This window comes from Talpa occidentalis, unplaced genomic scaffold (genome assembly GCF_014898055.3).
Source record: "Talpa occidentalis isolate TD23 unplaced genomic scaffold, MPIMG_talOcc4v2.1 talOcc4.10, whole genome shotgun sequence".
Taxonomy (NCBI): domain Eukaryota; kingdom Metazoa; phylum Chordata; class Mammalia; order Eulipotyphla; family Talpidae; genus Talpa; species Talpa occidentalis.
Genome location: NW_023600993.1, coordinates 54888782 through 54915869, shown reverse-complemented (window position 1 = coordinate 54915869; position 27088 = coordinate 54888782). Strand labels below are relative to the sequence as shown.

At 48.5% G+C, this 27088-nt stretch overlaps 1 protein-coding gene across 1 annotated transcript in view; it reads left to right on the top strand.

Moving 5' to 3' along the window:
- Positions 1 to 27088, top strand: part of GCK (glucokinase) — a 35319-nt gene that overhangs the window by 3318 nt on the left and 4913 nt on the right. Inside the window, exons 2-4 of the mRNA XM_037520789.2 lie at positions 23615 to 23777; positions 24860 to 25014; positions 25983 to 26102. Coding sequence (XP_037376686.1) covers positions 23615 to 23777; positions 24860 to 25014; positions 25983 to 26102 — 438 coding nt within the window. The remainder of the gene's footprint in view (positions 1 to 23614; positions 23778 to 24859; positions 25015 to 25982; positions 26103 to 27088) is intronic.

Here is a 27088-nt window from a genome sequence, read left to right as displayed (position 1 = left end):
ATTTGGGGGCTGGGTCTCAGGCTTTGGGGGGCGTTCAGGCATGTTCCCCTTGTCCCCAGTCCCTCTGACAGAGAGATAGTCCTGCCCTGACCCCTCCACCTGTATCTTCCCTGTCTCTATCACCGAGTGGGTGTTGATTCTTCTTGTCCCTCTCAGGAGACAGTTCTCCCTCCCTCCCTCCCTCCCTCCCTCCCTCCCTCCCTCCCTCCTTCCCTCCCTCTCCCTCTCCCTTTTCTTCTCCCTCTCCCTCTCTCTTTCTCCCCTCACTCTATTTCTCCATTTCTTTTTCTCCTTCTCTGTGTGTTTCTGCCTATCTGTTCCTATTTTTCTGTCTATCTGTCTCTCTCTGCTTCTGTCTGTCACTCTTTTCTCATTTGGGTGCCCATTGAGAAGAGACCCCTCCATTATCCTGGAGGAGAGATGGGGGTGTGATAGCAATGGGGGCTGCACCCTTCCACATCACCCACCTTAGGGAAATGGGTCCCCCTCCCTGCTATGCATGTCCCCCCCCCAGACTGTAAGTCTTCTTGCTGCCACTCACTCTGTGGGCCCCTGCTCTCCTCAGCCTTGGGCTAAACTCTTGGATGTCCACCAAGGCTGGTGGATGAGGATCCATTTCTTTACTTCTGCTTTTAAGAATCACCCTGTTAGCCTTCTGACTTTAGGTATCTTTTTTTTAAGGTTTTTTTTTCTCTCTCCTTTTTTTTTTTTAAAGATTTATTTATTCATGTATACAAGAACCGGGGTACAGGCCGGATGTGCGGGAGGGTGAGAGGATTCACCAGAGACAGAGTGGGAGGCCCCTGACTTTAGATATCTTATTGTACCATCTCCTACCTGCCTCACCTTTTTCAGGGAAGTAGAATCCTTAGCCAAGTTTCATAAAGGTGCTGTCAGTGCTTTGGCTTGGGGAGAGAGGAAACTTCTGTCCCAGAATTGGATAACTTCCCGCTGGCTCAGAGCTGTTTTGCCTTTCAGTATAGTGTGCACATCTGTCTCTGTGGGCCATGGTTGCTCCTTTCTGCACAAGTTGAATTCCTGGCCCAGAGAAAGCCCCTTTCGCTCATGCTTCCTTTGGTCATCACTGCCAGAAGGTCCTAACTATTGTTCCAAGGGCAAACTTGAGGCTGGTGTTCCTGGACTCTGACCCTCCTGCAGGGGTCTCCCAGGGGCAGCTCAGAAAACACTTGACAGCATGTGCAGACACTGTGCTGGGTGCTGGGGTCCCACCAGCAGCTAAAACTCTCAGGAATGTGGGGTGTTAATAATTGTCCACCTGTTAGTGCACCCTGCTGGACCCTTAGGTGTCGCATTCCAGAATGCGATGGGAACTCTAGACACCAACTGTCAGTGGGAGCACTATGGCTTATTTAAAGCAAAAGAGCAAGAGACTGAGCTCCATGGAGACCACTTCAAAGACAAGAGGTTCTTCATCTGGGACCCAGTTATCTCCGCTTCTTATTTGCCTTGTTTTCCTCATTAATTTTTCTTTCCTTTGGTTGGTCAGGTCTAATAAATTCCCATTTTCTGGGCTTGGGCTCTCTGTGAAAATCTGAAAAGTACCTGAAATATACTGGAAATATACAATGAATTCTTTAGCGCCCCCCCCCCAGGAGGTCACGATAAGGACACTACAAGCCAATTTTGCAAAAGGGTAAGGGATGGGGTTCTAGAAGAGGCCTGCAGCTTCCCTAGCTTGTGGTCTCAGCAGCATGTTCTGTTCTGGTCCACTTACCAAATGTCAACAAAATCACAGATGATTGTTAAAATAGCTCATGAGACTGTGGGCTATACAATAGCTCACCCACTTTAGGATAGTAATTTCAGTTAATTAGAAATAAAGGGTGGGTATTTCCCTAATGATGTGTCTGCATGTACAAGCATGCACGCATGCACACACACATACAATCACATACAACCACTGATCTATGCATCACTTTGTAATTACTTAGAAACTATATCAACGGTGTGAACACATATTAGCAAGCAGGATGCTGAATTTCCAATAACTGAGCTTCAATTTGCCTGAGGGAGGGTTTATTGAACTCAGTGGCAATGCTAAGGGTGGTTTCTGGCACACCTGCAAGTGGGAATCAACCTTCTCTCCTCCTGAGATCCAGCCTGTTCTGTGGTATACTCACTGCTTCTATGCTAGAAAGAGGCCACACCCCAATCCTGAGTTGCTATCTGCAACCTACTGGGTCTTCACAGGTCACCTGTACATCTTCTGGGGTCAGCAGAGTGGGTGATGATAGAGGGATCCTTGAGCATCACAAAATTCCATCTCCATGGCCCAAAAACTTGTGTTGCAAGTAAATCCTCAGGGAGTGGTGTCAGCTGTCCCTCCCTGAGACTCCTTGGCAAAGTAAGGTTTATGTGCCAAAACAGGGAGCTTTGCAAGTGATCTTCTGGGTTCACACAGCCTGGCCTTAACCTTGTGCAGAAGGTCAAAAGCACCTTATGCATGAAATTCAAACTTGATCTTTTTGGGAATCGTGTCTACAGACTTCCAAATAAAATCCAAGTCATCAGGACTGAGATGAGTAGTGACAGCACTAGCATCTTTCTGAAGATGCCAGTGTGCTGCCTGGCTTCCTCCTGACACCTGCTCCTGGCCTGGGCCCTGTCCACTGGAAGGAAGATGAGGCAAGAGGCTAAGAGTAGAAGGGAGTGGGCAAACAGAAGTAAGGGGCTGAGAGTATAAGGGAGATGGAGAGGTGGACGTGAGGGCCTGACACTCCTAGTTGAAGCTTCATAGTACTAGGGGTCTCACCCACTGGTTCCTGTGCTTCAGCAGGTACAAGCCACTCTGGGAATGTAAGCCCCAGCTGCACTGAGGTGGCTTCCCCCAGATCTGAGGCAGCGAGACACTGGTGAGGTACTGGGATCAGCTGGGGAGGCCTGGAGCTGGGTGAACTCTCGCCTACCCCAGGGAACTGCTCAACACTTCTAGCATGTCTAGGAAGCACAATTATTCAGACTCATCTTTATCCACATGGATACTTTTATGCATCTGGCAACTATGGGATAAAAAGGTTTATGCCGGGCCTCCCCTGGTGGTGCAGCGGTTGAGTGCTGGGCTACGAGGCTGCCTGCAGCCTCTGCAGTGCCGGGTCGTTCCCCGGCCGCCGGCGAGGGTACCACAAAAATAAATAAATAAATAAATAAATAAATAAAGTAAAAATTTAAAAAAGGTAAATGCCTGGGGCCTCCCCGGTGGTGCAGTGGTTGAGCGTTTAGTTGCGAAGCTGCCCGCAGCCTCTGCAGCGCCGGTTCAATCCCCAGCCACCGGGCGAGGGTCCCACATGGCACGCAGACCTCTCCTGCCGCCTGCTGCTCCCCTCAGCAGTGTACTTCGGTCCTTCTGCCTGCTCTGCTCCCCGCTCTGGCTCTGGTGAATTCTCTCACCCTCCCATGCTTCTGACTATACCCAGTGCTTAAATTACCATAAACCTAGTGACTTAAGTTAGCACCTACAGTTCTAGAAGTCAGAGGTCTGAAATGGATCTCATGGGGCTAAAATCAACCAGTTGGCAGGACTGATTCTTTCTGGAGATTCTCAGGGAAAATCCATTTCTTGCTCTTTTCGGCCTGGAGACATCTTGCATTCCTTGGCTTATAGCCTCTTCCTCCATCTTTAAAGTTGGCACCTGCATCCTACCAACCTCTGCTCTCTCCTCACATTTTCTCTGAGGAGAAAATGCTCCCTCTTCCTTCTTCTAAGGACCTTTGTGATAACATTCGGCCTGCTTGATAATCCAGGACAAGCCCCCAGAACGCAATCTTCACTTAATAATCACATATGCCAAGACCTTTTGCCATGTAAGTTCATATTTCACAGGTCTCAAGGACTAATACATCTGCCCACTCTCACCTTGAAGGCCCATCTCAGTGATGAGCACAATCCCTACCACCTCACACTTTGACTACCTGTCCTTGGGGACTTTTCTTTTAGGAGTGGATTCTCCTTACAGTTTGGGAGCAGACTTGGGAGAGATTAGAAGAGAGAACAGGAAACAGAGGGAGGGGTGGAAATAGGTGAGACACTGCCCATCTCAGACGCCAGCATTCTGGGTCTCCCATCTCCTAGCCTTCTGGTGTCCTCGCCTCCTCAATTTCTTGGCCTCCAGGGCATCCTGTTCTCCAGCATCTCCTGGGTCTCCTTGTCTCCTGGATCTGATGCAGGGCAGCAAGGGACACTAAAACTGGCCAAGGATACTCCTAAATAATTTACCAGTCACTGTCTGAGTTTTTCACCCGTGGGCACAATTTTAAGACTACTCAGGCTCAGGGAACAACAACAATGGGATTTATTTAACAAACCAGGGGAAAAAAGGTTATTGAGGCAGAAAATGGCCTTTACCTTAGCCAAAGCCGTGTCCAGAGTTACTCAGTTCTGTACAAAAGCAGTTAAAATGGCATCTTTTTGCCACTGAGGACACAGAACTCCTGTTCCCAACAATAGGCCACATGTTTAAGGTGGTGTTTTTCTGCCACTGTGTACACGCAGCAGCCAGACTATAGGCCAGGTTCCAACTCACAAAAACAGCAATACAACAGGTGATACTCCATAAGCTGTTGAAATGCCTCAACACAACACCAAACATACAATACTCAAAATAATAGTGGTCAAATGACCCTACAAGCGGCCACACTTACAATCTCAACAAGATGCCTGACTCCGGGTGTTCGCCTTTTTTGCCAGGCCACAACTAAATAAAATGCCTGGCTCCCAGGTCTTCCCCTTCTCTGCCAGGCCACAACTCAGTAAGACGCTTGGCTCCCAGGTCTCGGTCTTCTCCACCAGGCCACAACAGCCTTCCCAAAAATTGACATGGTGGGGCCCAAATCCACAAACCCCAAGTACTAAATTACAAAGACTGGCTCTTAAAACATTAAATCACGACAAAAACCTCCTCTCAAGCCCCCTTTTACAGTCACTTATATTACTTATCAGTCACTCCACCCCACTTTTTAACATTTTCCCTGGGGTTATCTATCCTCACCAACAACCCCCTCCAGGAGACACCACCTGTAATAGTCTAAGACTTCAGCCACTGCTTACAGATCTCCTAGTCTCTTGGGTGTTCCCTGGATCTCCAGGCCTCCAGGTCTCCCTGGTATCCTGGATATCCCGGTCATCTGGCCTCCTCAGTTTCCTGGCCTCCTGGGTCATGCATCCAGCCTCTTCATGTCCTGAGTCTCCCAAATCTCCTGGTCTCTGGAATGTTCTGGTTTCTTAGCCTCCTGGTCTTCTAGCCCTGAGCTTAGTAGGTATTTGATCAGGGAGTTATATCACTCAATTTATGCTTTTCAAAGATTACTCTGAAGGCAAGAATGGAAACAGAAAACCTAGAAGCCATTCCCATGATCAAGTTGTAAAGATGTTGTTGGGGATGGTGGGGTTAGGGTTATGGTTAGGTAGAAACCAGACCCACTCTAAAAATTCCAAGCAGAAAGGATAGGGTACAGGAAGTGGGTGCTTATAAAGATATCCAGAAGGGTGAGGGAGCACAGGCAGGAGTATCGCAGTCTTGGCCTTCACTGCCACTCCCTATAATGCAGAGGGAGACCTGGAGACTACACTAGCAGAAAACTGCTTCCTGCTGCCTCTGTCTTGCCATCTTCGGTTCATGAGACTAGGTCATGGGTCCAGGCACTGCAAGCAATTGTGTTGGTCAAAGCTTAGAGGTCATCTTTCACAGGCCTTTCAAATATCACAGAAATGCATTCTGGTGTAGACCTCAGCTCACATTCAGACTTCCTTCCACAAGCCTTTCCATGGTTCTAGAGGACAGGATGGGGGTAAGAATAGATGCTGTGTGCAAAGAAACAAACCTACCACAGAGGAAAGCAGGAAAATAGTTGTTGTTTCCCCAAATGGGCTTGTCAAGAAGGTAGTTGGTGTTGTGGTTTGGTGCAGAGAGGTCAGGGATGGTGCCATCAACATAATAGATGGGCCATGGAATTACTAGGAATACCTAAGGGGTGGACATAGATGGAGGAGAGCAGAGCATTCAGGACTGGGGTGTTGGGCCCTCCCTATGCAGACCTGGGTGCTTCTTCCTTTGTGCTGTTGTTTTGTACATTTGAATTCTCCTATTCCTAAACAATTATGAATACATGTAGGCCTCTTAGTCACTGTGGGTACATAGTAGGTCCTCAGCCAGTGCTGCTGAATGAATAAATGAATGGATGAATTCATGTCATTCAATGGACTCTAGGAATACCATAGCAAACACAACTATTCCTGGGTCTTTGTAGGGTGTTCGAGTCTAATGGGAGAGCTGGACAAACAGTGGTTACAGAAGTCCCCTGTTCTACAGATGTAGGAATCCTAGTTCTAAAAAAGAAAGTTTATAAAAATATACAAGAATGACTGAATATGGTCATTGATGATATTGAGTGATGGAAATGCACTGGGGTCTATTATACTTTTGTCTATGTTTAAAATTCTTTATTTCAAAAAGAGAAGAAAGGAAAAGCAGACGAGGCTAGAATGACACAAATTATTCTTATGAGTCCTTATCAGGTCTTTGCATATGTGCATATAAGTTGATGTCATATTTGATACCGAATGCCAGTCTTGGTTTCATGTGGCCAAGAAAAAGAAATGGTTTGAGAAGGAAAGTAGTTTAATTGGTCAGCAAATGGAGGAGGGCAGTAGACATGTGGGCGGGAATATTGATCCAGAGTCCCAGGGAGTAAGGAGGAAAGGGGGTGGGGGGTGGGGGTGGTGGGCAAGGTTAACATCTTAACCTTGTGACTCAAGTGTTTGGAGATTTTTAAAATACTTTTTACATCATTTTTCATCTTTGTACAATGTATGCATTTTCATCTTGGTTATAGTCCCTGTGAAATTCCCACCACCCATTTACCCGTGAACTGTCACTATGGTCCCCTGTGCTCTTCCCACCCCTGTTTTGAATCTACTCCCTTCTCCCTGCACCCCCGCCCCACCGCCCCGCCACAGAATGTCTCTGGTTTATAGTTGCCTGTTGATTTTGATTTTTACTTTATTATAATTAGGTTTTTTCCCCTGATGCCTTAATGGTTGGAAATTTGGGGGAAATTTTAGGTTGGCGCCCCTTTGCGGTTTTATCACCTGGTGGTCAGCAATTACAGTGTTATCTCAGCACAGTGTTTTCCTTGACATGTGAAAACAAGGTTGTTAAGCCTAGATGGTGAATAACGAAATGGGAGAGTTTATCTGGTGAGGCAAAATGGGAGAGAAATATGTTATTACTCTAACATATTTACATGTGCCACCTTGTAAGACCTAGGTATTTATCCTTCCCAGTGGGATCTTTGCTGCAGACACCAGTGACCCTAAGGCCTGCTAATAAGCAATTAGCGAAAGGGAGTTGCACGGAGGTAAAGATGTGGGATTCTCTGCTCCTCGGGGCTTTGACTAGAGGAGTTGGTGTGAGGCTCATCTCAAGGGAGTTGAGTCCTAGGGGAAGGAATGGGTGTCCTGTCTCAGCTGTTCTCCCAAGAGGCATGTTTCATGTTCATTGTCAACATGTGTCATGTGCCACTGCTATAGGGCCTAGTGCCCTATGAAATGAAAATACATTTTGTGTCTGTTTTAGGTCAAGTTCCCAAGTTATTGAACCTGAAATTGGGGTTCTTGAGACAGTGGTTTATTTACTTATTTATTTTTAAAGATTATTTATTTATTTATTTATTTATTTATTTATTTATTTATTTATTTATTTATTTATTTATACAAGCACTGGGTACAGCCAGAAGCCCTGGAGGGCGAGAGAATTCACCAGAGTCAGAGCGGAGAGCAGAGCAGACAGAATGACGAAGTACACTGCTAAGGGGAGCAGCGAGCATGGCAGGAGAGGTCTGCGCGCCATGTGGGACCCTCACCCGCTGGCCAGGGATCGAACCGGCACTGCAGAGGCTGCGGGCATCCTCGCAACCCAGCGCTCAACCACTGCGCCACTGGGGAGGCCTGAGACAGTGGTTTATTGAGGGAGTGCTCTGAGCAGAATCTGTAAGGAAGGGAACAGAATAGGAGACGGGAAGAAACCAGACTTGAACAAACCTCAGTCTGAGCCCTTGGGGTGTTCTGAAGTGGGAAGAGCGTCAGAGAGCTGCCCTTCCTTGAGGGAAGAGGCCAACCTTTCACAGAATAGCCCCAGACCTAACTGACTGAGGTCCACAGGCAAAGGGACAATCTTCCAGGCATTTCCAGGAAACTCTCAGGAGAAGGGTGCAGCTGTGAGTGAGCGGTTAGCAACCACCACTCAACGCAGCTGCGATCTGGTGTGCCAGCCCCATAGGGCAGGGTATCAGTGATGTGCCCTAAAGCCCATCCTGTGCGTAACCTGGATCTACCTGCCTCTCACACTAAGTTCACTCCATCCAGGCTTCCAGGCTCAGCGTTTCCAAGATTCTAGGAGAACTTACAACTGGCAGTTGAGTTAGATGAACTACAGTTCCTACTTCTACAGTTCTACAGACTATAAATGATCTTCACCCTCTCCCCATCCCATCTGTTCTAGAGCCCTTCCCCTTTGGACTGCATTACTGAGTGGCTCACCTCATGGAGTGACCATGACTGAACCCAACCTTTTCTTGTCAGGCAGTGGCTGCTCTAAACTGTCTATTTACACAGGAGTACCAAGTGACACCCCAGTGGATCATCTGTGTGCAAATCATGTGCTTTCCTGCTTTATTCTGTAGCAGCAGTCCTGTCTCTGTGGCATGGGCTAACTGCCACCTGGCCACACTGTTCTCCTTGTGCCAGCATCGTTCCGCTTTTCTCTGCCTCTCTGGCTATGGGCATAAGAAGCACAGAGAGCCAATTGTAGCTTCAGTTTAGTGGGACTCCTCCTGCATCCCCTGGTGGAAGTGTCCCCCTCCTCACAGAACCAGTACCTACAAGACCTGAAGTGTGGGTACAGGAAGAGCAAAGTCCCCAGCTGTGTGGTCGGTAGTGATAAAGGCACTTTGTTTCCCACATCCATATGTTTTACCTTCTAGGGACACAGCCTCATGCAGTGGCTATTGATCCCTTTTCAAATGGTGCCATCCTCAAACAGCTCAGCTGTGCCTTCCACAAGCTGTTCCCCCAATCCTGCAGGCTGGCAGCTCAGGTGGGAGGACTGGGTTGAATGGTCATGCGCTAATGGCCAAGCCTCCTTGTCAAAAGTGGGTCTGTTATCAGAGGTGATGTTGTGGGGAACACAAATAATAGATGCAATATTCTGTGATTTCTTGGTTAGTGGGACCGACTGAGACACTGAAGGTAGGAAAGGCTAATTTGTACTTGGAATATATGTCATTCCTGATCATGATGAGTCATCCCTTCCAGAGTGGAAAGGGTCCAATGCAGTCATTTTATCACCAGATATTAGCGATGGGTCTCCTGGGGAGGAATGGAATCTTACCGAGGGGTTGGCATTGGTCCCTAACACTGGCAGGTCATAGATTTGACTCGGTCGGCTTTGGGGAGAGGAGTCCTGTGCTTTGGGGCACAGGCATAGCTTCCATCTTTGCTACAATGGCTATTTGCTTATGAGGACACCTATGCAAGCACTGGGCTGATGTTGGAGATTGCCCCACCCACTTGGCTATTTATTGCCTCTTCTGTAGCAGTGGCAGCTGACTGTCATTGACTCCTCACGTGTGCCCACGCACATAGATTCACCGCGGCACCTCTTTCCCTTCCCATTCCTTGTCCCAGTCCTCTTATCTTGCTCTTTATGGGATGCTGAACAGTTGAACTGTTCTCTACTGCCAACAGTTCTGTGTATATCTTTACCATTTTCTCTCCACGAAAGTGAATAACTGGGTTCACTGCTCTAAATTCTGACTAGTGAGAGATTTCTCCTCACTTGTCTTTGAGGCCACCCCCGGGGACTGTAGTGCAGTAAAAATCCATCTTCAGTTTATATCAACACACCAAAGTGACCCATTCATGAACCAAGTATGGTGGGCATTGGCCCATTTCTGGCAGCTGTGCAGAGGAAAGCCCCCATCACGAGGCTCCATGTGTGCCAGGGGTAGCAGTACAAGAGCAGTAGGTGACAGGCAGGTCTGGGTCACCTGTTCCTGAGCTGACCTGTGATCCCCACCTGCTCAAGCCTGTGAGCTTGATTGCAGACACACCGCTTCCAAAATCTTCTGGTGGATGGTTGCTGGGCCTGCCTGAGTAGATGATTTAATGGGTCTGACAGCACCAGCTCATAGAAAGTTCTGGCTACGTGGTCATTCAGGTGCTCTTTGAGGGTCCAGGAGTGTCATGCCAGGAGCTGCAAGTGGTATTTGGCTTTCTGCTGCAGATGGCCTGACCTTGGTCCAGAACCTGGGGGTCTGGTCTGTGACTCCCCTCTTGGAGTTTACACATTCCACAGACCCAAGGTTTGGAGTTGATTGTGGACCAGATACAGAGCCCTTTCTTTCTCTGGCTTCACTTACACTATCAGTTTTCTGTTTCATACAATAAACAGGCTGGAGTAGTAGTGTCAAGTATGGAACATGCCTGCTCCAAAACCTGAAGGGTTCTATTAAGAGTCATGCAAGTTTCCTTGTGAGAAACAGGGTATAATCATTTGTTCCTTACTTTAAGCAATATCCTGCATTCCAGACCACTGGATGCCTAAAAGTGTCACTGATAGGTCAGATTTCTGAATGTTTTTCTAGAGTGTATGCATCTCACTAGGACATTCATGGTACCTGCCCCTTCTTGCCCAATAGATCAACTAGGTTCATGTTATTAATATAAGGAAACAATGTAATGTTCTGTGGAGTGTCCAAATGGTTCTGGTCTCTTGGGACCACACTGTGCACAGAATGGGGAGCTCTCATTGCTGTGGAACAAGACTGTTTCCTCTACTTAATGTCTCTTAAAGCATTTGTTAAGACTTGCCAGGGCCAGAAGTTACATGTTCACTCCATATTTTAAGTAGAACTGGCTAGGGGGTCTCCCTGGTGGTGCAAGGGGTTAAGCACAGCACTATGAAGGTATCCCCAGCTTCTGCAGCACGAGTTCCATCTCTGGCCAGCCAAGGAGCTACCCACATGGCACAGCAGACCTTTCCTGACTTGCCTGCTGCTCCCCTCAGCAGTGTATTTCAGTAGATCTGCCTGTTCTGCTTCCCACTCTGTCTCTGGTGAATCCTCTCACCCCCACCCCCCACCCCTGGCACCTCTGTCCTGTACCCCAGTCCTGTAGGCATAAATAAATAAATCTTTTTTAAAAATACAAAAAAAATCTAGCTAGGATTGGTATTCTTATTAAGGGAAGAGGAGTTTGACATCTATTAATATTTCTTCCATTTTATCCAGCTGATCAAGTATTTCCATGTCTTCCCCAGTCAATTTTGCTAATTGATATTATCTTGAAAATCATTCATTTTCTCTAGATTTTTACAATTTATTGAAGAAATTCTTCTATGTAATTCTTATAAGGCTTTTCAAGCTCCTGTAATCTATGATTATGTCATTTTCTTACTCCCAAAATTGCCTATTGGGTTTTCTTTTAACTTTGGTTAGACCAAGTGTTTGCTATTTTGTAGGTCTTTTGAAAGATCTGGGTTTGGGAGTTGCTAGTCAAGATAACTGCTGTTTTTGTTGGTGTGTTTTTCATGTAACTTAATTCTGCTTTCATGATTATTGATTCCTTTATTTGAATTTTCTTAGGTTTACTTTATCATTTGCATGTTGGGTTTTTCAGCATCTTGAAAGGAATGCTTTGCTCATTGATTTTCCATTTATTTTTTCATAAATGTCTTTAAGGATGTGAATATAGCTTTGGCTTTTATCCATACTTTTTATATTCAGTATACTCTTGATTACTCAAATAAAGGGTCTTGAACCCAATTAAGATTTCCTCTTTAGCCTAACTGCCCTTTACAATAGCCCATTTGCTGGGCATGCCCTCTGTGCACATTAAGTTCAAGCCACTCCGAATTTCTGTTTTTCCAAATCGCTCTGAAGTTGTCCTGCTGGCCCTCTTTCTGGAACATCCTTCTCTTCTTGATCAGTTCCTTCCTACTCACACAACAAGCGCTGCAGGAAGGAGACTTGAGAAACCTTATCTGATGCCTCCAGAAACCGCCCCCCCCCAAGTCTCTTCCTTGCTTCCCCAAAACTCTGTAACTTTGCCGATATCAGTCTGTATTAGTTGTTTGTTTGTCTCTTCTGCTAGATTATGAACTCCTTGGGAACAGAAAACCAGTCAACTGCATGACTGAGCACAAATTAAGTACTTAATAAATGTTAAATAGGTGAATGATCCAACCCCCCCACACACACCCCCACACACACACTTCTATTTTTGGTCTTTATGCTATCATTCTGAGTGTTAATTAGGGCAAATTAATTGCTGTGACCAATATGCCAAAACATGAAATGGGTCTACGTAGTAGAACTGTTTTTTTCACTTATCTAACAGTCAAATGTGAGTGTCAGCTGGCTCAGAGTTTCTCCATATAGTAATTTAAGATTCCAGGCATCTTGTATTTCACGGCTCCACCCACATCCCAAAGCCTCATCATCACCCGCGTGTAGCCCACAGGAAGGAGAAAAACATGGGAGAGTCACTCTCTTCTTAAAGCCTGGCCCTGGAAATGGCAGGTGCCATTTCCAAGGATTACAAAGGATTACAAATTCCAAGGATTACAACTCAAACTAAAGGAATAGAGTACAGCTGGCCAGGAATACACTGGGCATTATTATCTCAATGGGGAAACAGGATGTGAATTTTGGCCCACTGCTGGCAAATTCTGCCACACCTTGTCCTCCAGCCACCACACACTCACACACAGTTTAAACATATGCTCACCCCTCCCCAAAGATGATGCCCAAGATCCTATGCTTTCCCTGCTCACGCAACTCTGCCAGGCATCAGCAATGCTGCTTGCGAGCCCATCGGTTGTGCACCAAAGCTGAGTCACCTGTCTGTCCTTCTCACTCATTGTTCATAGGGGACTGTGGACAGGGTGTCTGTAACAAGAACTCCCATTTGGAAAGAGAAGAAGGGAAAACAGAAATTGCATCTGTAGTGACAGTGAAATCTCACCCAGCAGGAACTGGGAAGATGATGCTCTGGCGGGCCCAGGCCCCGTCTTCCCTCCACACAGCCTCAGGCCCACTGTGGGAGACACCACCTTCCAAGAGTAATGCCATTTCACAGCTTCCCTCTGATAGCATTTGGAATATTATTTTAGGGGTTGAACAATTTCAGGCTTTCTCAGGCTTTGCTAATGGGGCTTGGCAATCAATACAACTCCTCAAAAACTTAGATGCCTCATCTATTGCTCACAGGCAAGTAGTGGCTTCAGCTCAGCCAAAGCTCTCTCCTTGACATGGTTTTTCTATCTACTTCATTTCTTTCTTCTTAGTCTCTATCCCCTTCTTAACTCAGTGGCAGGGGCTCTGAGTCACCTGACAGCCCAAGTCACAACGAGAAGGCTACGATCGAGTTCATCTTTCCCACAAGGCTGAGTCCCTGTGTTTGCTGAGATGACTGAATGGAACTTCCTGCACCTTTTTCAGGCCTATCTCTAATTTGGGCAGCTTCTGGAAGTGGTTATCTTCCCTAACTTTGACTGTAGGATGCATCTATTTGCACAGGGTCTAGAACTGTGCAACGCACCTGCTGGCAAATATTGTTGAATGGGTGAATGAACAAATGTGGAAGTGTGCCCACTGGGTGGTCCTTCCATTTGGGGAAGTGAAAAACCTCCTCAGTGAAGAATTCTATGCCCAGCGAATAATTCTGTCAGTCATTCTCTTGTTGTTATTGGGGTCAAATATGTAAAACATAAACTTTTAGGCTTAACCACTTTTTAAAACGGACCAGTCAGCATTAACTACATTTACAGTATTGTGTAACTATCACCACCTTGCCACTATGTTTTCATCACCTGCTTTCTAAAACTTTTTATTTAGCTCAGTTACTGAGCTTCTAATAAGCTTCTAATAAGCTTCCTCCCCTCCTCGTCTCCGTGGAAGCCACTATGTTACTTTCTGTACCTATGTATTTGCCTATTTTGGTATTTTATAAGAGTGGAATCAGACGACATTTGTTCTTTTGTGCCTGACTTATTTCACTTAGGATAATGTTTTTTAAGCTTCACCCAGTTGTAGTGTGTCAGAACTCCATTTCTTTTAATAGTTGAGTAATACTCCAGTGTATGCATATACTACATTTTCTTTATCCATTTATCTGTTAATGGAAAATTAGATCATTTCTGCCTTGGGTTACTGTGAATAATATAACAATACTTATTATTTTCTGGGTGTTTTTTTAAAATGCAACCATCCTAGTAGCTTTGAAGGTGTATCTCATTGCACTTTTGATTTGCATCTCTTTCATGACAACTATGTTATTGGGTACTATATATTTTTATATTGGGTTATTTGTTGTTTTGTTGTTGGGTTTAGAAGTTCTTTATATTAAGCCCTTATCAGATAAATTATTTGCAATATCTTCTCCTATCCTGTGATTGTCTTTTACATATTCTTGATGGTGGTCTTTTATGTACAATTTTTAAAATTTTGATGAAGTCCAAATTATCTACTTTTTCTTCTGTTGTTTGTGCTTTTAAGAAAAAGCATTTCAAAATTCAAGGTCCTGAATATTTTGGCCCTATGATTTCTTCTAAGAATTTTATAGTCTTCTATCATTCCACTCTCTTATGGTCTCCATGTTTCTAGTAAGAAACAAAGGCAAGCTCTATGCTGAGTTTTCCGGCCCAGTAGATCAACCAAAATGTACAACCCACTGTGCACCAGTCAGCTGTTTTAGGAACATGGGCACCATCCCCATGGCTGTGGCTTGGAATGAGGATGGTAGCTGGTTCATGCAAACTGTTCACATATAACCCACCCGGAGTTTCTTCTTTCATCATACAACCCCTTGTTTTCTGTAAATGTCCAATCAGATACCCAAGTTCCAAAATAGTTTATTTTGATCTTTTCCCCATAGTTAAATGGTTGTTTTGGTAGAAGAACTAACCCCTGGAGCTTCCTATTCCACTTTCTGGGATGTCATCCCCTAGTAATTTTCTTTCCAGACAATAAGCCTTGATTTATAGCAACTCTAGCATCAGAGAGGCTGTGTCATCTGCATTGCAGGCCACCCAAAGCTCTGGGGCTATGGCCTGTCTAAAGTCAAACTCCCACCTCTGTGCCTGTTGATTATTTTCAGGGTGTTGTAATGAAACAGGCAGGTACAACCTAGATACTAATCTCTAACCCAGGTGCTAAAGCACTCTTTCATAGCAAAAATAGCTAGCTACAAGTTATTGAATAGTTTGTATTCCCAAGAGTCTTATTTGCATTATTCCAGTGGATCCTCTCAATGGCCTTGTGAAGTAGGTAAAATGTCACTTCCACATTAGTGATGGGAAAAATGTGACCAAGAATCATTAAGGGACTTTTCCAAGTCCTCCAGTAAGTAAATGCACTGCAGCTGGCTACCCCATCCTCATACATTGCCGCAGTGTTATCCCCTGCATGGGATCCTGAATGTACCCCTCTTTCCTTCCCCTCCCAGTCAATGTGCAGGACAGGAATACTCCCTGTTCCCTCATCCATACTCTGCCCCTATCCTTCCAAAGCCATGGCTTCTAGATGTCACCCTTGACACGCAGCCCCAGCCCTCCTGCCTTACCTCTGTCAGAGGCAAACACCAGACAGAGCAGGCCCTGGTGGCTGACGCTGCTCCCACCCCTACTTGTGGAAGCTGGGACTCTGCACATCTCCAGCATGGAGACAGCTTCAGAGACTCTTTCCTGACCCCCAGCATCTGCTGGGTCTCAAAAAACACCCCCTCCCCCATCTCGTCAGGAAGACTAAACTGTCAGTGCTCCTGGAGTCAGGCCGACCTGGGGATGACTCCTGCCAAGTCACTTCTGGGCTGTGGTGTCTTAGCGGCCCTTCAATTCCATGAGTTTTGGTTTCCCCACATATAAAGTGAGAGCCCTGAGCTCAGAGGGCAGTTGTGACCCACATAAAGTATCTGGCATAGGGCCTCCCCGGTGGCGCAGCGGTTGAGCGCTGGGTTGCGAAGCTGCCCACAGCCTCTGCAGCGCCTATTCGACCCCTGGCTGCTCCCCAGCTGCTCCCCGGCCACCGGAGAAGGGTACCACATGGTGCGCAGACCTCTCCTGCATGCACACCTCTCAGCAGTGTACTTCGGTCCTTCTGCCTGCTCTGCTCCCTGCTCTGCTCCCCGCTCTGGCTCCGGTGAATTTTCTCACCCTCCTGCGCTTCTGACTGTATCCAGTGCTTGTATAAATAAATAAATAAATCTTTAAAAAAAATAATAAAATAAAGTATCTGGCATAGCGGCTGGCATGTAGAGGCATTGGATACACAGATAATGAGCTGTGTTTTTGCGACCCCCATACACTCTGTTGTCTCTTGGCTCTTCTCTCCCTTGCCTCTCCTCCTGGTTGTGCTGCCTGACACGCTCCCACCACCAGGTCCCTTACATGAGGCCACAAGGGCACAGCAGGTCTCTAGTCCTCCTGGCTTAAGAAAACATTTGCAACACACTGCTGACCTTCAGCCCAAGTTGCATCAGTGCAGCAATTGCCACCTTGGTGCCAGCTGGTGCTGAGGACAGTCAGGGCATGGGCCCTTGAGGGAGGAGCTGGTGGTCTGTCTCCTTTGTTCCCTGGCCTCACTTTCCTTCCTACTGGAATACAGGATGTACAACTTGACCCATTTAACTGTGAGCCCCCATCCTTCCAGGTCTGGGCCTCTATGCAAAAATAGCAGATGAAATTCAACCTTTTTCCTTTTTACTTGATTTTGCTTTTTTAAATTTTAACTTATTTTTTTAAAGATTTACTTTATTATGCATACAAGAACTGGGACACAGGCCGGAAGTGTGGGGGGTGAAAGGATTCACCAGGGACAGACTGGGGAACAGAACAGGCAGACTGACTGAAATACACTGCTGAGGTGAGCAGTGGGCGAGTCAGGAGAGGTCTGCTGAGCCAGGTGGGCCGCCCTCTGGGATTGAATTCGTGCTGCAGTGGCTGTGGATAGCTTCACAGATTGCGTCTTAACCCCTTGCGCCACCAGGGAGGCACCAATTTTAACTTATTTTTTAACTGTTGCTCCACTAATGCACATTCATTGAAGAAAAATGTAGGAAATACAGATGAAAAAGAAAGTAAATTAAAGTCACTCATTTCTACTGTCAGGATAATTGCTCTTACCACTTTGTGTATATTATACATAAGAAAATGGATCATACTGTGTTTTATAACTTTTTTACCTCTGTATTAATCATCTATTGCTGTGTAAAAAATTACCTCAAAACTAGTGGCTTAGAACATAAAACCTTAGGAATCCAGGAGAAGCTCAGTGGTGACCCTGGCTTGGTGTCCCTCTGAGGCTGCAGACAAGGTATCTGCTGGGGCTGTGTCACCTGCAGGCCCCGCGGAGGTAGTGTGTCTGCTGCCAAGGTGGCTCACTCACAAGCCTGCCAGGCTAGGACTGCCCTTCTGCCAGGAGGTTCCAGTTTTTCCTTGTCGACCTCCCCATAGGACCCAGGCCAGAAGTGTGGGGGGATCTGTCTTCCCTCAGAGGGAAGACTCCATAATGTCTTTGATGGTCTAGCCTCAAAAGTCCAACCTATATTTTGGCAATGTCCTACTAGTTAGACAGGCTAGACTGCTCAGCATGGGCAGTGATGATATAAGGGGGTGAACACCAGAAGGCAGGGCACCTCTTGGAAGGTAACCATCACATTCTCTTTAAACAAGATGTCCTGGACATCTGTCCATATCAATAGAAGTAGATCAATCTTGTAATTTTTAATGACTACATATAAATGTAGCACAGTTTATTTAATTGATTCCCTATTGTTGAAGTGCAACTGCTTCTTAACCTGGCTGGTTCTTGAGCCCCATCCCACCCCCCCAACCCTCCCATCCCCACCCCCCGCCATTTAAACTGGGGGATGAGTCCTCTTCCTCCAAGCATAAACAGTGACTCAGAACCAGGGGCTGGTAAGTCAGTGACCTGTCACACCTGGGGCTGATGAAATCATTTTTACTCTACATTGGAGAAGAAATCAACGTGTCCAGGGCTTCCTTGGAGGTGGCCATACTGGCCACTGGCAGGAGAGCCTGGTGTTCTGTCAAGCCACTGCCCTGCACTCTGCCCCTTTGGGAGCTCCTGGAGCTCCTGCTAACTTCAGCAGTGCTCAGCAGGTGCTGGTATGTCTGGGACATGACAAGTTTTCTTCTGGATTGACCAAGTAGAGTTAGTAGGGTAGGCAACTGGGTGGGGGTGAGGACATTTTCTGGCGCCATGCATGTAAAGGAGCACTCACCTGGTCTTTGCAGGCCCCAAACCCAAGAATGGCACGTGCTCCTTACCTTTTGAGGCAGGTTTGCCAATTTTCAGTTAAAGATTCCTGACTAAAACAAGAAATTTTTATCTGGAAGGATGTCCCTGAGCCATCAGAGCTGTGCCCACCTCCACCTGTTTCCATACTCTTTTCCCCTCCCATCACATACACTTTCCCTCTAGCCTGAACCTGGTCCTCATTTGGGCTAATGAGGTCGCGTGCTGCACCCAGTGCCAACCACGCAGCCTGACTGGCTAAAGGCCTGGGTGCCTGTAAGCAGCAGGCTACAGGGGGCAGGGGAGGATGGAGGGTCCCTGGAGGTCCCAGCTTCCATGTCCTGTGCCCGTTATGCTCTGCTTTCAGAGGGGTCTGCCTCTGTTACCAACCTGCTTCTCTCTGACCAAGTGCCGCCCAGCCCAGATTGCATGAAACACAAAGCAGCCCTTTTCCTCAGGTGAAAATCTGCCAGAGATCCCTTGGCCCAAGACCAAGCCTGGACTCCAGGGCCTGCGCAGGCCAGTCCTCTCAGTAGCTCCTTCCGTGACTACCAGGCTCTTCATAGGCTTTCCTGCCCCACTATCTAAGGACTAGAAAGTGAATAGATCAATTTGCTGCCTCTCTAGAACTTCTGGGCCCCAAATTCCACCACCTACCCATCTCCAACATGCAGGGGGCATAGGGTACCACCCCATGATCCTGTCCCTGTGGCCTTTGTCACCTCTGACCCCATGCAGGCCTCCTTTGCCTTCTGACCCCTCCAAGCCACATAGTAGTGGGTAAGGAGTTTAGCAGTCACCTGCTGAGTGTTCTCCAAGCAGAAGCTCTGGGCAATGCTCCAGTCAGGGGGCCCTCATTTCCTAGCTCTCCGGGGCTCCCAGCTCTATGTGGGAGCCTTTCCCCATGTTATGCTGTGTGGGAAGCACCTGCAGTTCTCATCTGCTCAATGGGTGTCCTGTCTTCTTTCCTGGCTCTTGAGGATACAGTCCTAAAGTTCTGAGTGCCATATAAAAGGCCATATAAAAGTGCCATATAAAAGTTGAGTCCTGAAAACCCAGCCCCCCATGTTGCTGCCCAACCAGCACAGCCTCTCTTGCTTTGCTCCCAACCTGTATACCCGATGAGTTTGTCTGGTCTGTATACTGTCCACATGCTGATGGCTTCCAGATTTAAAAAATCTCCAGTCAGACTATCTTTTTTGCTTTGGCCTCACACACCCAACAACTACTTAGTGCCGATCTCTTCTTGTCAGCATCTCAAACTCATTTTCCCACCCAAATGCATCCCATCTTGAGAACGGGACCACTCCTCCTGTTTGCTCAGACCAAACCTGTGGAGCCCCCCTCTTCTTCTCCTCCACACCTCAATCTGTCAGCAAATGTTATTGCCCTACCTATAGACTAAATCTAGACTCAGCACTCCTCACCCCACCTGGGTTGTTGGGACAGCCTGATGCCCCTACTTCCATTCTGCCTCTTGATGCATCCCACATGGTGCCCAGGGCAGTGCCTGTTGGCTTCTCATCCCTTGATAAAGCCTGGGCCCTGAGGTCTGTGTTCCAGGCATCTTGTCAGTGAAGGTATCCTTCCCATTTCCTGTGAAACAGCAGTTCCCTTCCAGTCTCCTCCCTGCTTCATTTCCTTCCACCAGTCCACTAACGAGTCACTATTAATATGTCATTATTTTCTGCTGCTCCCTGAAGGGGAGGGTCTGGTCTGTTCTCCAGTGTCCCACGCAGAATGCTGTGGGCAATTGCCGGTAAGACAGGGTCAGGGGCCTTCCCTGGTGGCCTAGGGGTTAAGTCTCAGCACTAGCACAACTACAGCCTGAGTGTGACCCCCGGCCAGGGAGCTACCCACATGGCACAGCAGACCTCTTCTGACTCACCCACTGCTCCCTCAGCAGTGTACTTTAGTCAGTTTGCTTGTTCTGCTCCCCACTCTGTCTCTGGTGAATCCTCTCACCCCCACATCTCTGGCCTACACCCCATTCTTCTACACCAAAAAAAAAAAAAAAAAAAAAAAAAAAAAAAAACCAACCAGTGCCAAAGGGCAGCAGTGACCCTGCCTGGAGCATGGGGAGTTGCTCAGGCAGGAAACTCCCTGTGTTTGGGTGTAGCTGTGAGCCCCATTAATGTGTCTTGTGACCTCCTGGGAGAGGGAGACTTGTCTGTGCTTTGTTTGTTCTGGGGGTGGGGGGCAAGGTGGGGGGGGGAGGGAGACGGGCTGCTTCTCAGGTTCCTCTGCTGGCTTTTTCAGGGAAGTCCTTTAAGCTGCTTGTGGACGACCAGGACACTTGTGCGAGAGACTTCTGTAGGCAGGGTTTGGGCTCCAGGAAGGGCTGAGGGCTGGGCCCTGCGCAGGGCAGGAAGCAGCCCAGAGGGGTCTGGAGGTGGGCTCAGGGGTTCAAGCTCCATCTCTGAGCCCTCTGACTGTGGGCCTGGGAAAGTGTGCCTCTTTGTCCAGTTTCCTCATCTGTAAGAAAAGGAGATAATAAAGTACTGTGTGCTGGGGCGATGGAAGCATAAGGATTTAATCATAAGGGAGAACCAGAGCTGCCCCCAGCAAGACCTACACCTGATACTTTCTCTGACCTTCTGGAACCCCACCCACCCTGGCCCATACTCACATCCTGGGGTGTTGGGCACCAGGCAAATCAAAGCACCCTCCCCTCATGTTGCATTTGACAAAATGTACCATCTGCCGGCCTTGATGTACCCTGAGGAAGGGGCTTGAGCTCCCCACATTGAGAAGTGACCCCCTATAGGTGAGGCCTGTTGGAGGCCTGTGTCTGCCTGTGGCCGCCTGAAGTGCTGGATCACAGCAGGGAAACTTCCTGCAACCCACCCTTCTGCCCCATAGGCACACACAGGGACTAGTGAATGGGCACACGGGAGGGAGTGGGAGGGTCCCCACAGTGGACCCTGTGGACAGTGGTGGTGCTTGTAGGGTCTTGCAGTGCCTGTTTTGGGCAGGATGCAGTGTGAGGGCCTGTGGCCTGGCATCCCCCACAGCACAACACTCCCCCTCATTTGCTAGAGCAGCTCACAGACACTGATCATTGGCTCCATTTTTAGTCTCTCTTCCTTCTCAAGAGAATGGGGGAGGGGCAGGGTTGGAAATTCCAAGCTTCTAATCCTGGCTGGGTCTTTCTGGTAACCAGCCCCCACCCAGGAGCCCACCCACAGTCACCCCTTTAAAAGACTCTCCTATCGCCTGTGAAATTTCAGAGGTTTCTGGAGCCCTGTGTCAGGAACTGAGGTCAAGGACTAAATATTAGAACAAAAATGCTCCTAGTGCCCTTGTCACTTAGGAAATTTTAAAAGTTTCCAGAATTTAGGACCAGGAATTGGTAGCAGAGTTCCTCATTCATTTTGTATTATCTCACACATATGCTAACAGTGTTTCCTTTCAGCCTTGTCTCCTCAGTTGCAAAATAACAAGTACAGTGTTACTTATCACATTCTTTTTTTTCAGATTTATTTATTTATACAAGAGCTGGGGTACAGGCCAGAGGCATGGGAGGGTGAGAGAATTCACCAGAGACAGACTGGGGAGCAGAACAGGCAGGCAGATCTAAAACACTCCTGAGGGGAGCAACAGGTGAGACAGGAGAGGTCTGCCGTGCCATGTGGGTATTTCCCTGGCAGACCGGGAATTGAACCTGCACTGCAGAGGCTGCGGACAGCTTCACAGTGCTGGCCTCAACCTGCTGTGCCACCGGGGAGGCAGATTTACTACATTCTTAACAGCCATGTCCGCAGAGATAGAGGGGCACTGGCCTTGCCAGGAGGCCCCCTCCTACTAAAGTCAGGCTCCTGTCATTGGTCATGCCCTACTGGAAACCAAATACCAACAAAAGAGGATGGGATAGTTTAGCCCCCTTCCAAGCTGCCCGCTGGGCCTGAGGAGGGGCTGCTTCCTTTGAAGTGCTCTTCTGAGCAAACAGTTGCCTCTGGAAGCTGAGGAAAAAGGGACAAACGGCTGGGTGGCCTCTTGACTGGAATTGCTCCCCTGAGCTTACGTGAAAGGCTGCAGATGAGAGAGTGAATTTTAGAGAAGTGTTGACCCATGACTCTGTTCAGAGAATCTTTCCTTTTCTTTCTGCCAGTAAACCAGTAAATCAAAGTGACTTTTCTCCACTATTGAGCAAAGGGGGCGGAGCAGTCACACCATCCACCGTAGGGGCAGAGCATGGGGATCTCTGGAAACCAGGCACAGGCAGCTCTGTCCACCACCCAACCTCATGCTCCCGAGGAGGAGCCAGTAGCTGCGTCCTAAGAGGTATTTAAGGAGATGGGGCCACCCTGGTGGCGCAGGGGTTAAAGACAGCACTATTAAGCTATTACCAGCCACTGCAGCAAGAGTTTGATCCCCAGCCAAGTAGCGACCCCTCCTAACTAGCCTGCTGCTCCCCTCAGCAGTGTATATCAGTAGATCTGCCTGTTCTGCTCCCTGCTCTGTCTCTGGTGAATCCTCTCACCCCCCACTGAACCTCTGGCCTGTGTCCCAGTTCCTGTATGCATGAATAAATAAATCCTTAGAAAAAAATGAGACGCCCTTGCCCAGCCCATCATATAGAAATGGGGCAGTGAAGCTTTGGGAGCTTACCCAGCACCTTCTCAACAAAGCATAGGGACCCTCCTGGCCCTGTGAGCTGCAGAGTGACTTAGCCAATGCTCCCATCCCTTTGTCATTTCCCTGGATTAGATATTAAGTGTGGGGTGCTTTAATCAACCAGACACCTCCCACCAACCAGCTTCTCCTCTAATTAATGCTGCCTCGCCTGTCCCCGATGCACATCTGTGCCCACTAACCTATTATTTCCTTAGCATAAGCTATTATTTCCTTAGCATAACTTCCTAGAAATAGAAGAGCGGGGTGTGGGACAGTAATGCCCACTGCCCATCGCACGCCAGACTGGCTCTTCCTGTCCCTGTCTCCCCCACCTTACCTTGGTGGGGTAGGGATCCCTTCCTCCTCTCCTTGGTAGGTAGGGATCTGAGGGGCAAAGGGAGGCACCATGTTGCCCTTGCCCCAACCCCCAACATACCCCAGACTGCATTTATTTAGGGCCTAGTCTTAGAACTCAGCAGTTCAAATTTTTGCTAGTTTATCTGTAGTAGTTTGGAGTGATAGATCGTCCCAGACCCAGGGTCAGAGGGCAAAAGTTGACACTCAGTGTATGTGGATGTGCATGCTGAGGGCCCCACACTGAGGCCCCCCCTCCCCATGCTGGGGGGCCCTCTCCCACCCAGCAGCTCACATCCCCCTCCCCGTGCAGGCGGAGCACATCCTGGCAGAGTTTCAGCTGCAAGAAGAAGACTTGAAAAAGGTGATGAGACGGATGCAGAAGGAAATGGACCGAGGCCTGAGACTGGAGACCCACGAGGAGGCCAGTGTGAAGATGCTGCCCACCTACGTGCGTTCCACCCCAGAAGGCTCAGGTACAGCCTTCCGAGCAGGGCCGGGGTGCGGTCCACTTGGGAAGCGGCAGTTCTCACCCAGAGACAGCTGCCCTCAGGCCCCAGCAGTGAGAGGCGTCCCAGCCCCTTCCAAAGAGCTCCTCTGTCCCCAGCAGCACTGGGACGGGCTCCCTCCAGCCCAGTACTGAAATCCCAATATGCGGGGTCTTGCAGGGAGCTGGTTTGCATGCTCAGTTCTGCTGGCCCTTTCCTGCGGTCTTCAGGTTCACCCCAACCTCAGGAAATCTGGATGTTTTACCTTACAATAAGAAATTGGTTCCCCATGGTCACTTGGGGAACCCCCAGCTTCATTGTGAGTCCAGGCCATTTCTCTAGTGTAATCAGTTGGGCAGAACACCCAGGGTCCTTGCCCTTGTCCAATGGGAATCCAAAAACATCAATTGAAGTTGTATGTAGAAGGAGCTTATTGGGTTGTGCAAGTGAGGAGTGAAGTGATCTTTGGGCCCAATACCCTGATTTGTAGAGATTTTTAAATTTTATAATAAAAAATTTGTAATAAAAGGGAGAGCAACATATATTGAGTTGCCAGGAAAGTTTGGGTATTTCTAAGAAGGGGCAGGCAGGCAGCTATTCATCGTAGCTGCTACATGCACCCCATGTTCAGCTGTGGGTTGGAGATTTAAGCATAATAAGGGAGGGTTGGACTTTCTATGTCAAATGACATGGCTCTGTAGCTGGATTGGGGCGGTGGTGGCTTGTTGCTGTTCATGCTGATCCTGTAGGAACACCTGGAAACTTAGACCCCAAAAGAGTGAAGGTAGTAAGGGTGCTACTCTTCCATCTTTTATTAAAGAGGGTGGTGAATCACTAGGCCTTCAGTTGGGCCCTGTGCTCAGGGTGACTTCAGTCCAAGGTAGGGAATTCAGCTGACTTCTCTGGCTCATCTTCGACCCTCCCACAGCTTATTCTGGCAGCCCATTTGTCCAGCTCTGCTGCTACTTCCCCACCTGTAACTACCCCTACCCCTCCTCTTCTCCCTGATCTTGGGGGGTTCCTGCTGGGCAGTGCCCATGAGGCTGATGTGCTTCTTCCTGTGGCTGCAGAAGTCGGGGACTTTCTCTCCCTGGACCTGGGCGGCACCAACTTCAGGGTGATGCTGGTGAAGGTGGGGGAGGGCGAGGCGGGACAGTGGAGTGTGAAAACCAAGCACCAGATGTACTCCATCCCCGAGGACGCCATGACGGGCACAGCCGAGATGGTGAGCAGCTTGGGCTGGGGACCAGGGGTCTCAGGGGCCAGAGGCCTGGGGCTTGGGTCAAGACCACCCAGGATCTCAGAGTTCAGTTAGTCCTGGTAGGAGAACCCACCTGCTCACAGGGATTTGGTGGGGGGAGGTGAGGGGGAGGTGTTTTGGGCAGAAAGTTCAGCCTCAGAGGATCCAGAAAGACAGCTGAAGGATCCAAGTAGAAGACTCCCCCAGGCAAGACCCCAGCAGGTCACACCCTTGCTGGGTTTCCCAGAAGGATCAGAAACCTGCCAGAGCAGATGAGAGAACACACTGGTCTAGTTGCCCGCTGTCACTCCACTGCCCTCTGCCAGCACAGACACCACCTGGAGTGGCTGTGATCATGGCCCAGCAGCAAGGCCACGCTGACTCAGGATGGGGCTCAGGAGCAGAATGAGTCCCAGGGAGAGGCTGGTAGAGCAAAGCCCTCACCACTGCCAGGCATGAGGTCAGCCTCAAGGGCGGGGTTTCAAGGCAGGAATTCTGTGGCAGCTGCTGCTCATGGCATCCCTGTGTGTGGTGGGACCGGCATGAGTAAAGGCAGCAGGGATGGTATGGGTACCTCACTGAGCCCCAACATCCAGAAGGGAACGAGGTTAATCAGCAAGGTACTTAGTAGTTCTTGGACAGGCCCATGTGATTGGGGAGGGGGCTGGATAAGCCAACTAGGATACCTGGAGGCAGCCAAGAACCCTCTGGGTAAAGGAGACAGAAATGTCGGTTATGGCCAGGAATGTATCTCTGTCCAACGTCTCGGGGGCCAGCTGGGGAGGCCAGGCAGACAGCACAGCTGGGCTATGGGCAGCCACATCCTGTGTCATCCTGTCCCAGGGGCCGTCAGCAGGACTCTGGCCCCAGTGTTGATCAGGCAGGGCCTGGGGATGAAAGCCAGAGCTCAGCGGCCTCTGCAGTGGGGTGGCCATCTTGTTTGTGTCTTCCAGCTTTTTGACTACATCTCCGAGTGCATCTCTGACTTCCTGGACAAGCATCAGTTGAAGCACAAGAAGCTGCCCTTGGGCTTCACATTCTCCTTTCCAGTGAGACATGAAGACATTGACAAGGCAGGCCAGGTGGAGGAGCAGCAGGGAGGTGGGGGGACAGACTGAATGTGCACCCCAGGGAAGGCCGCCGTGCCTTCAAACACAGCCCCCATGTTGGCAAAGAGCCTTGGTTTCAATTATGGCTCCATCACATACATTCTGTGAGACTTTGGGAAATAATCACAGTATTAGTTGATTCTTACCATTTGCCTTAAGCCTCCCCCACAACCCTACGGGACACTTTTACCACCCCTGTAACAGATTAGGAAGCTGAGGTTTAGCAACTCGCCAAGAGCAGGACGTGGAAGTGTTGCCGCTCAAGCCAAGGCAGGTAGGCTCCGGCATGCCCGTGGGTCAGCACCTTGCCAGCCACCATGGCGCAGAAAGAAACATGAAGGAGCAGAAGCTGTAGCCTACCTGTGAGCTGGCATGTTAGCTTGACACAGTTACACACAAACACATGTATATGCACACAGCCACACCCATAAGTTATATATGCATGTATGCACACATGTCAATTATACCCATCTCAACTTCACAACTACACATGTATGTGTCAACTCTGCACATATACAATGTACATTCACACATACACGTGTCCATTTTAAATACGCACTACTGTGAATGCGGCATATACATGTCAGTTGTACACACATACCTGTATAGGCATATAAGTTACTCACAGAGACACGCATGCCAATTGTGCATGTGTACGTGGCACGTGAGAATTCTGGGTCAGAGAGAAAACCAGCTCAGGGTTCACAGCAGGGGCAGCAGTAAGAGCCACTTCTCATTGGTTTTCCGCAGCACACAGAGGACTGACCACAAGTTATGAGCTACAGGCGGGGAACTCCTCTTGCACAAGACTGCTCCCCTCCTGACCTCATCCTTAATCTTAGATGGCATCCCTGGGCTTCCCTATACAAACATTCTTAAATTGACTGGGACCCAGCCCTATAGAAATGTGAGGTATTTGTGGAGAATTTTCTCTACTACTTCTTAAAGGT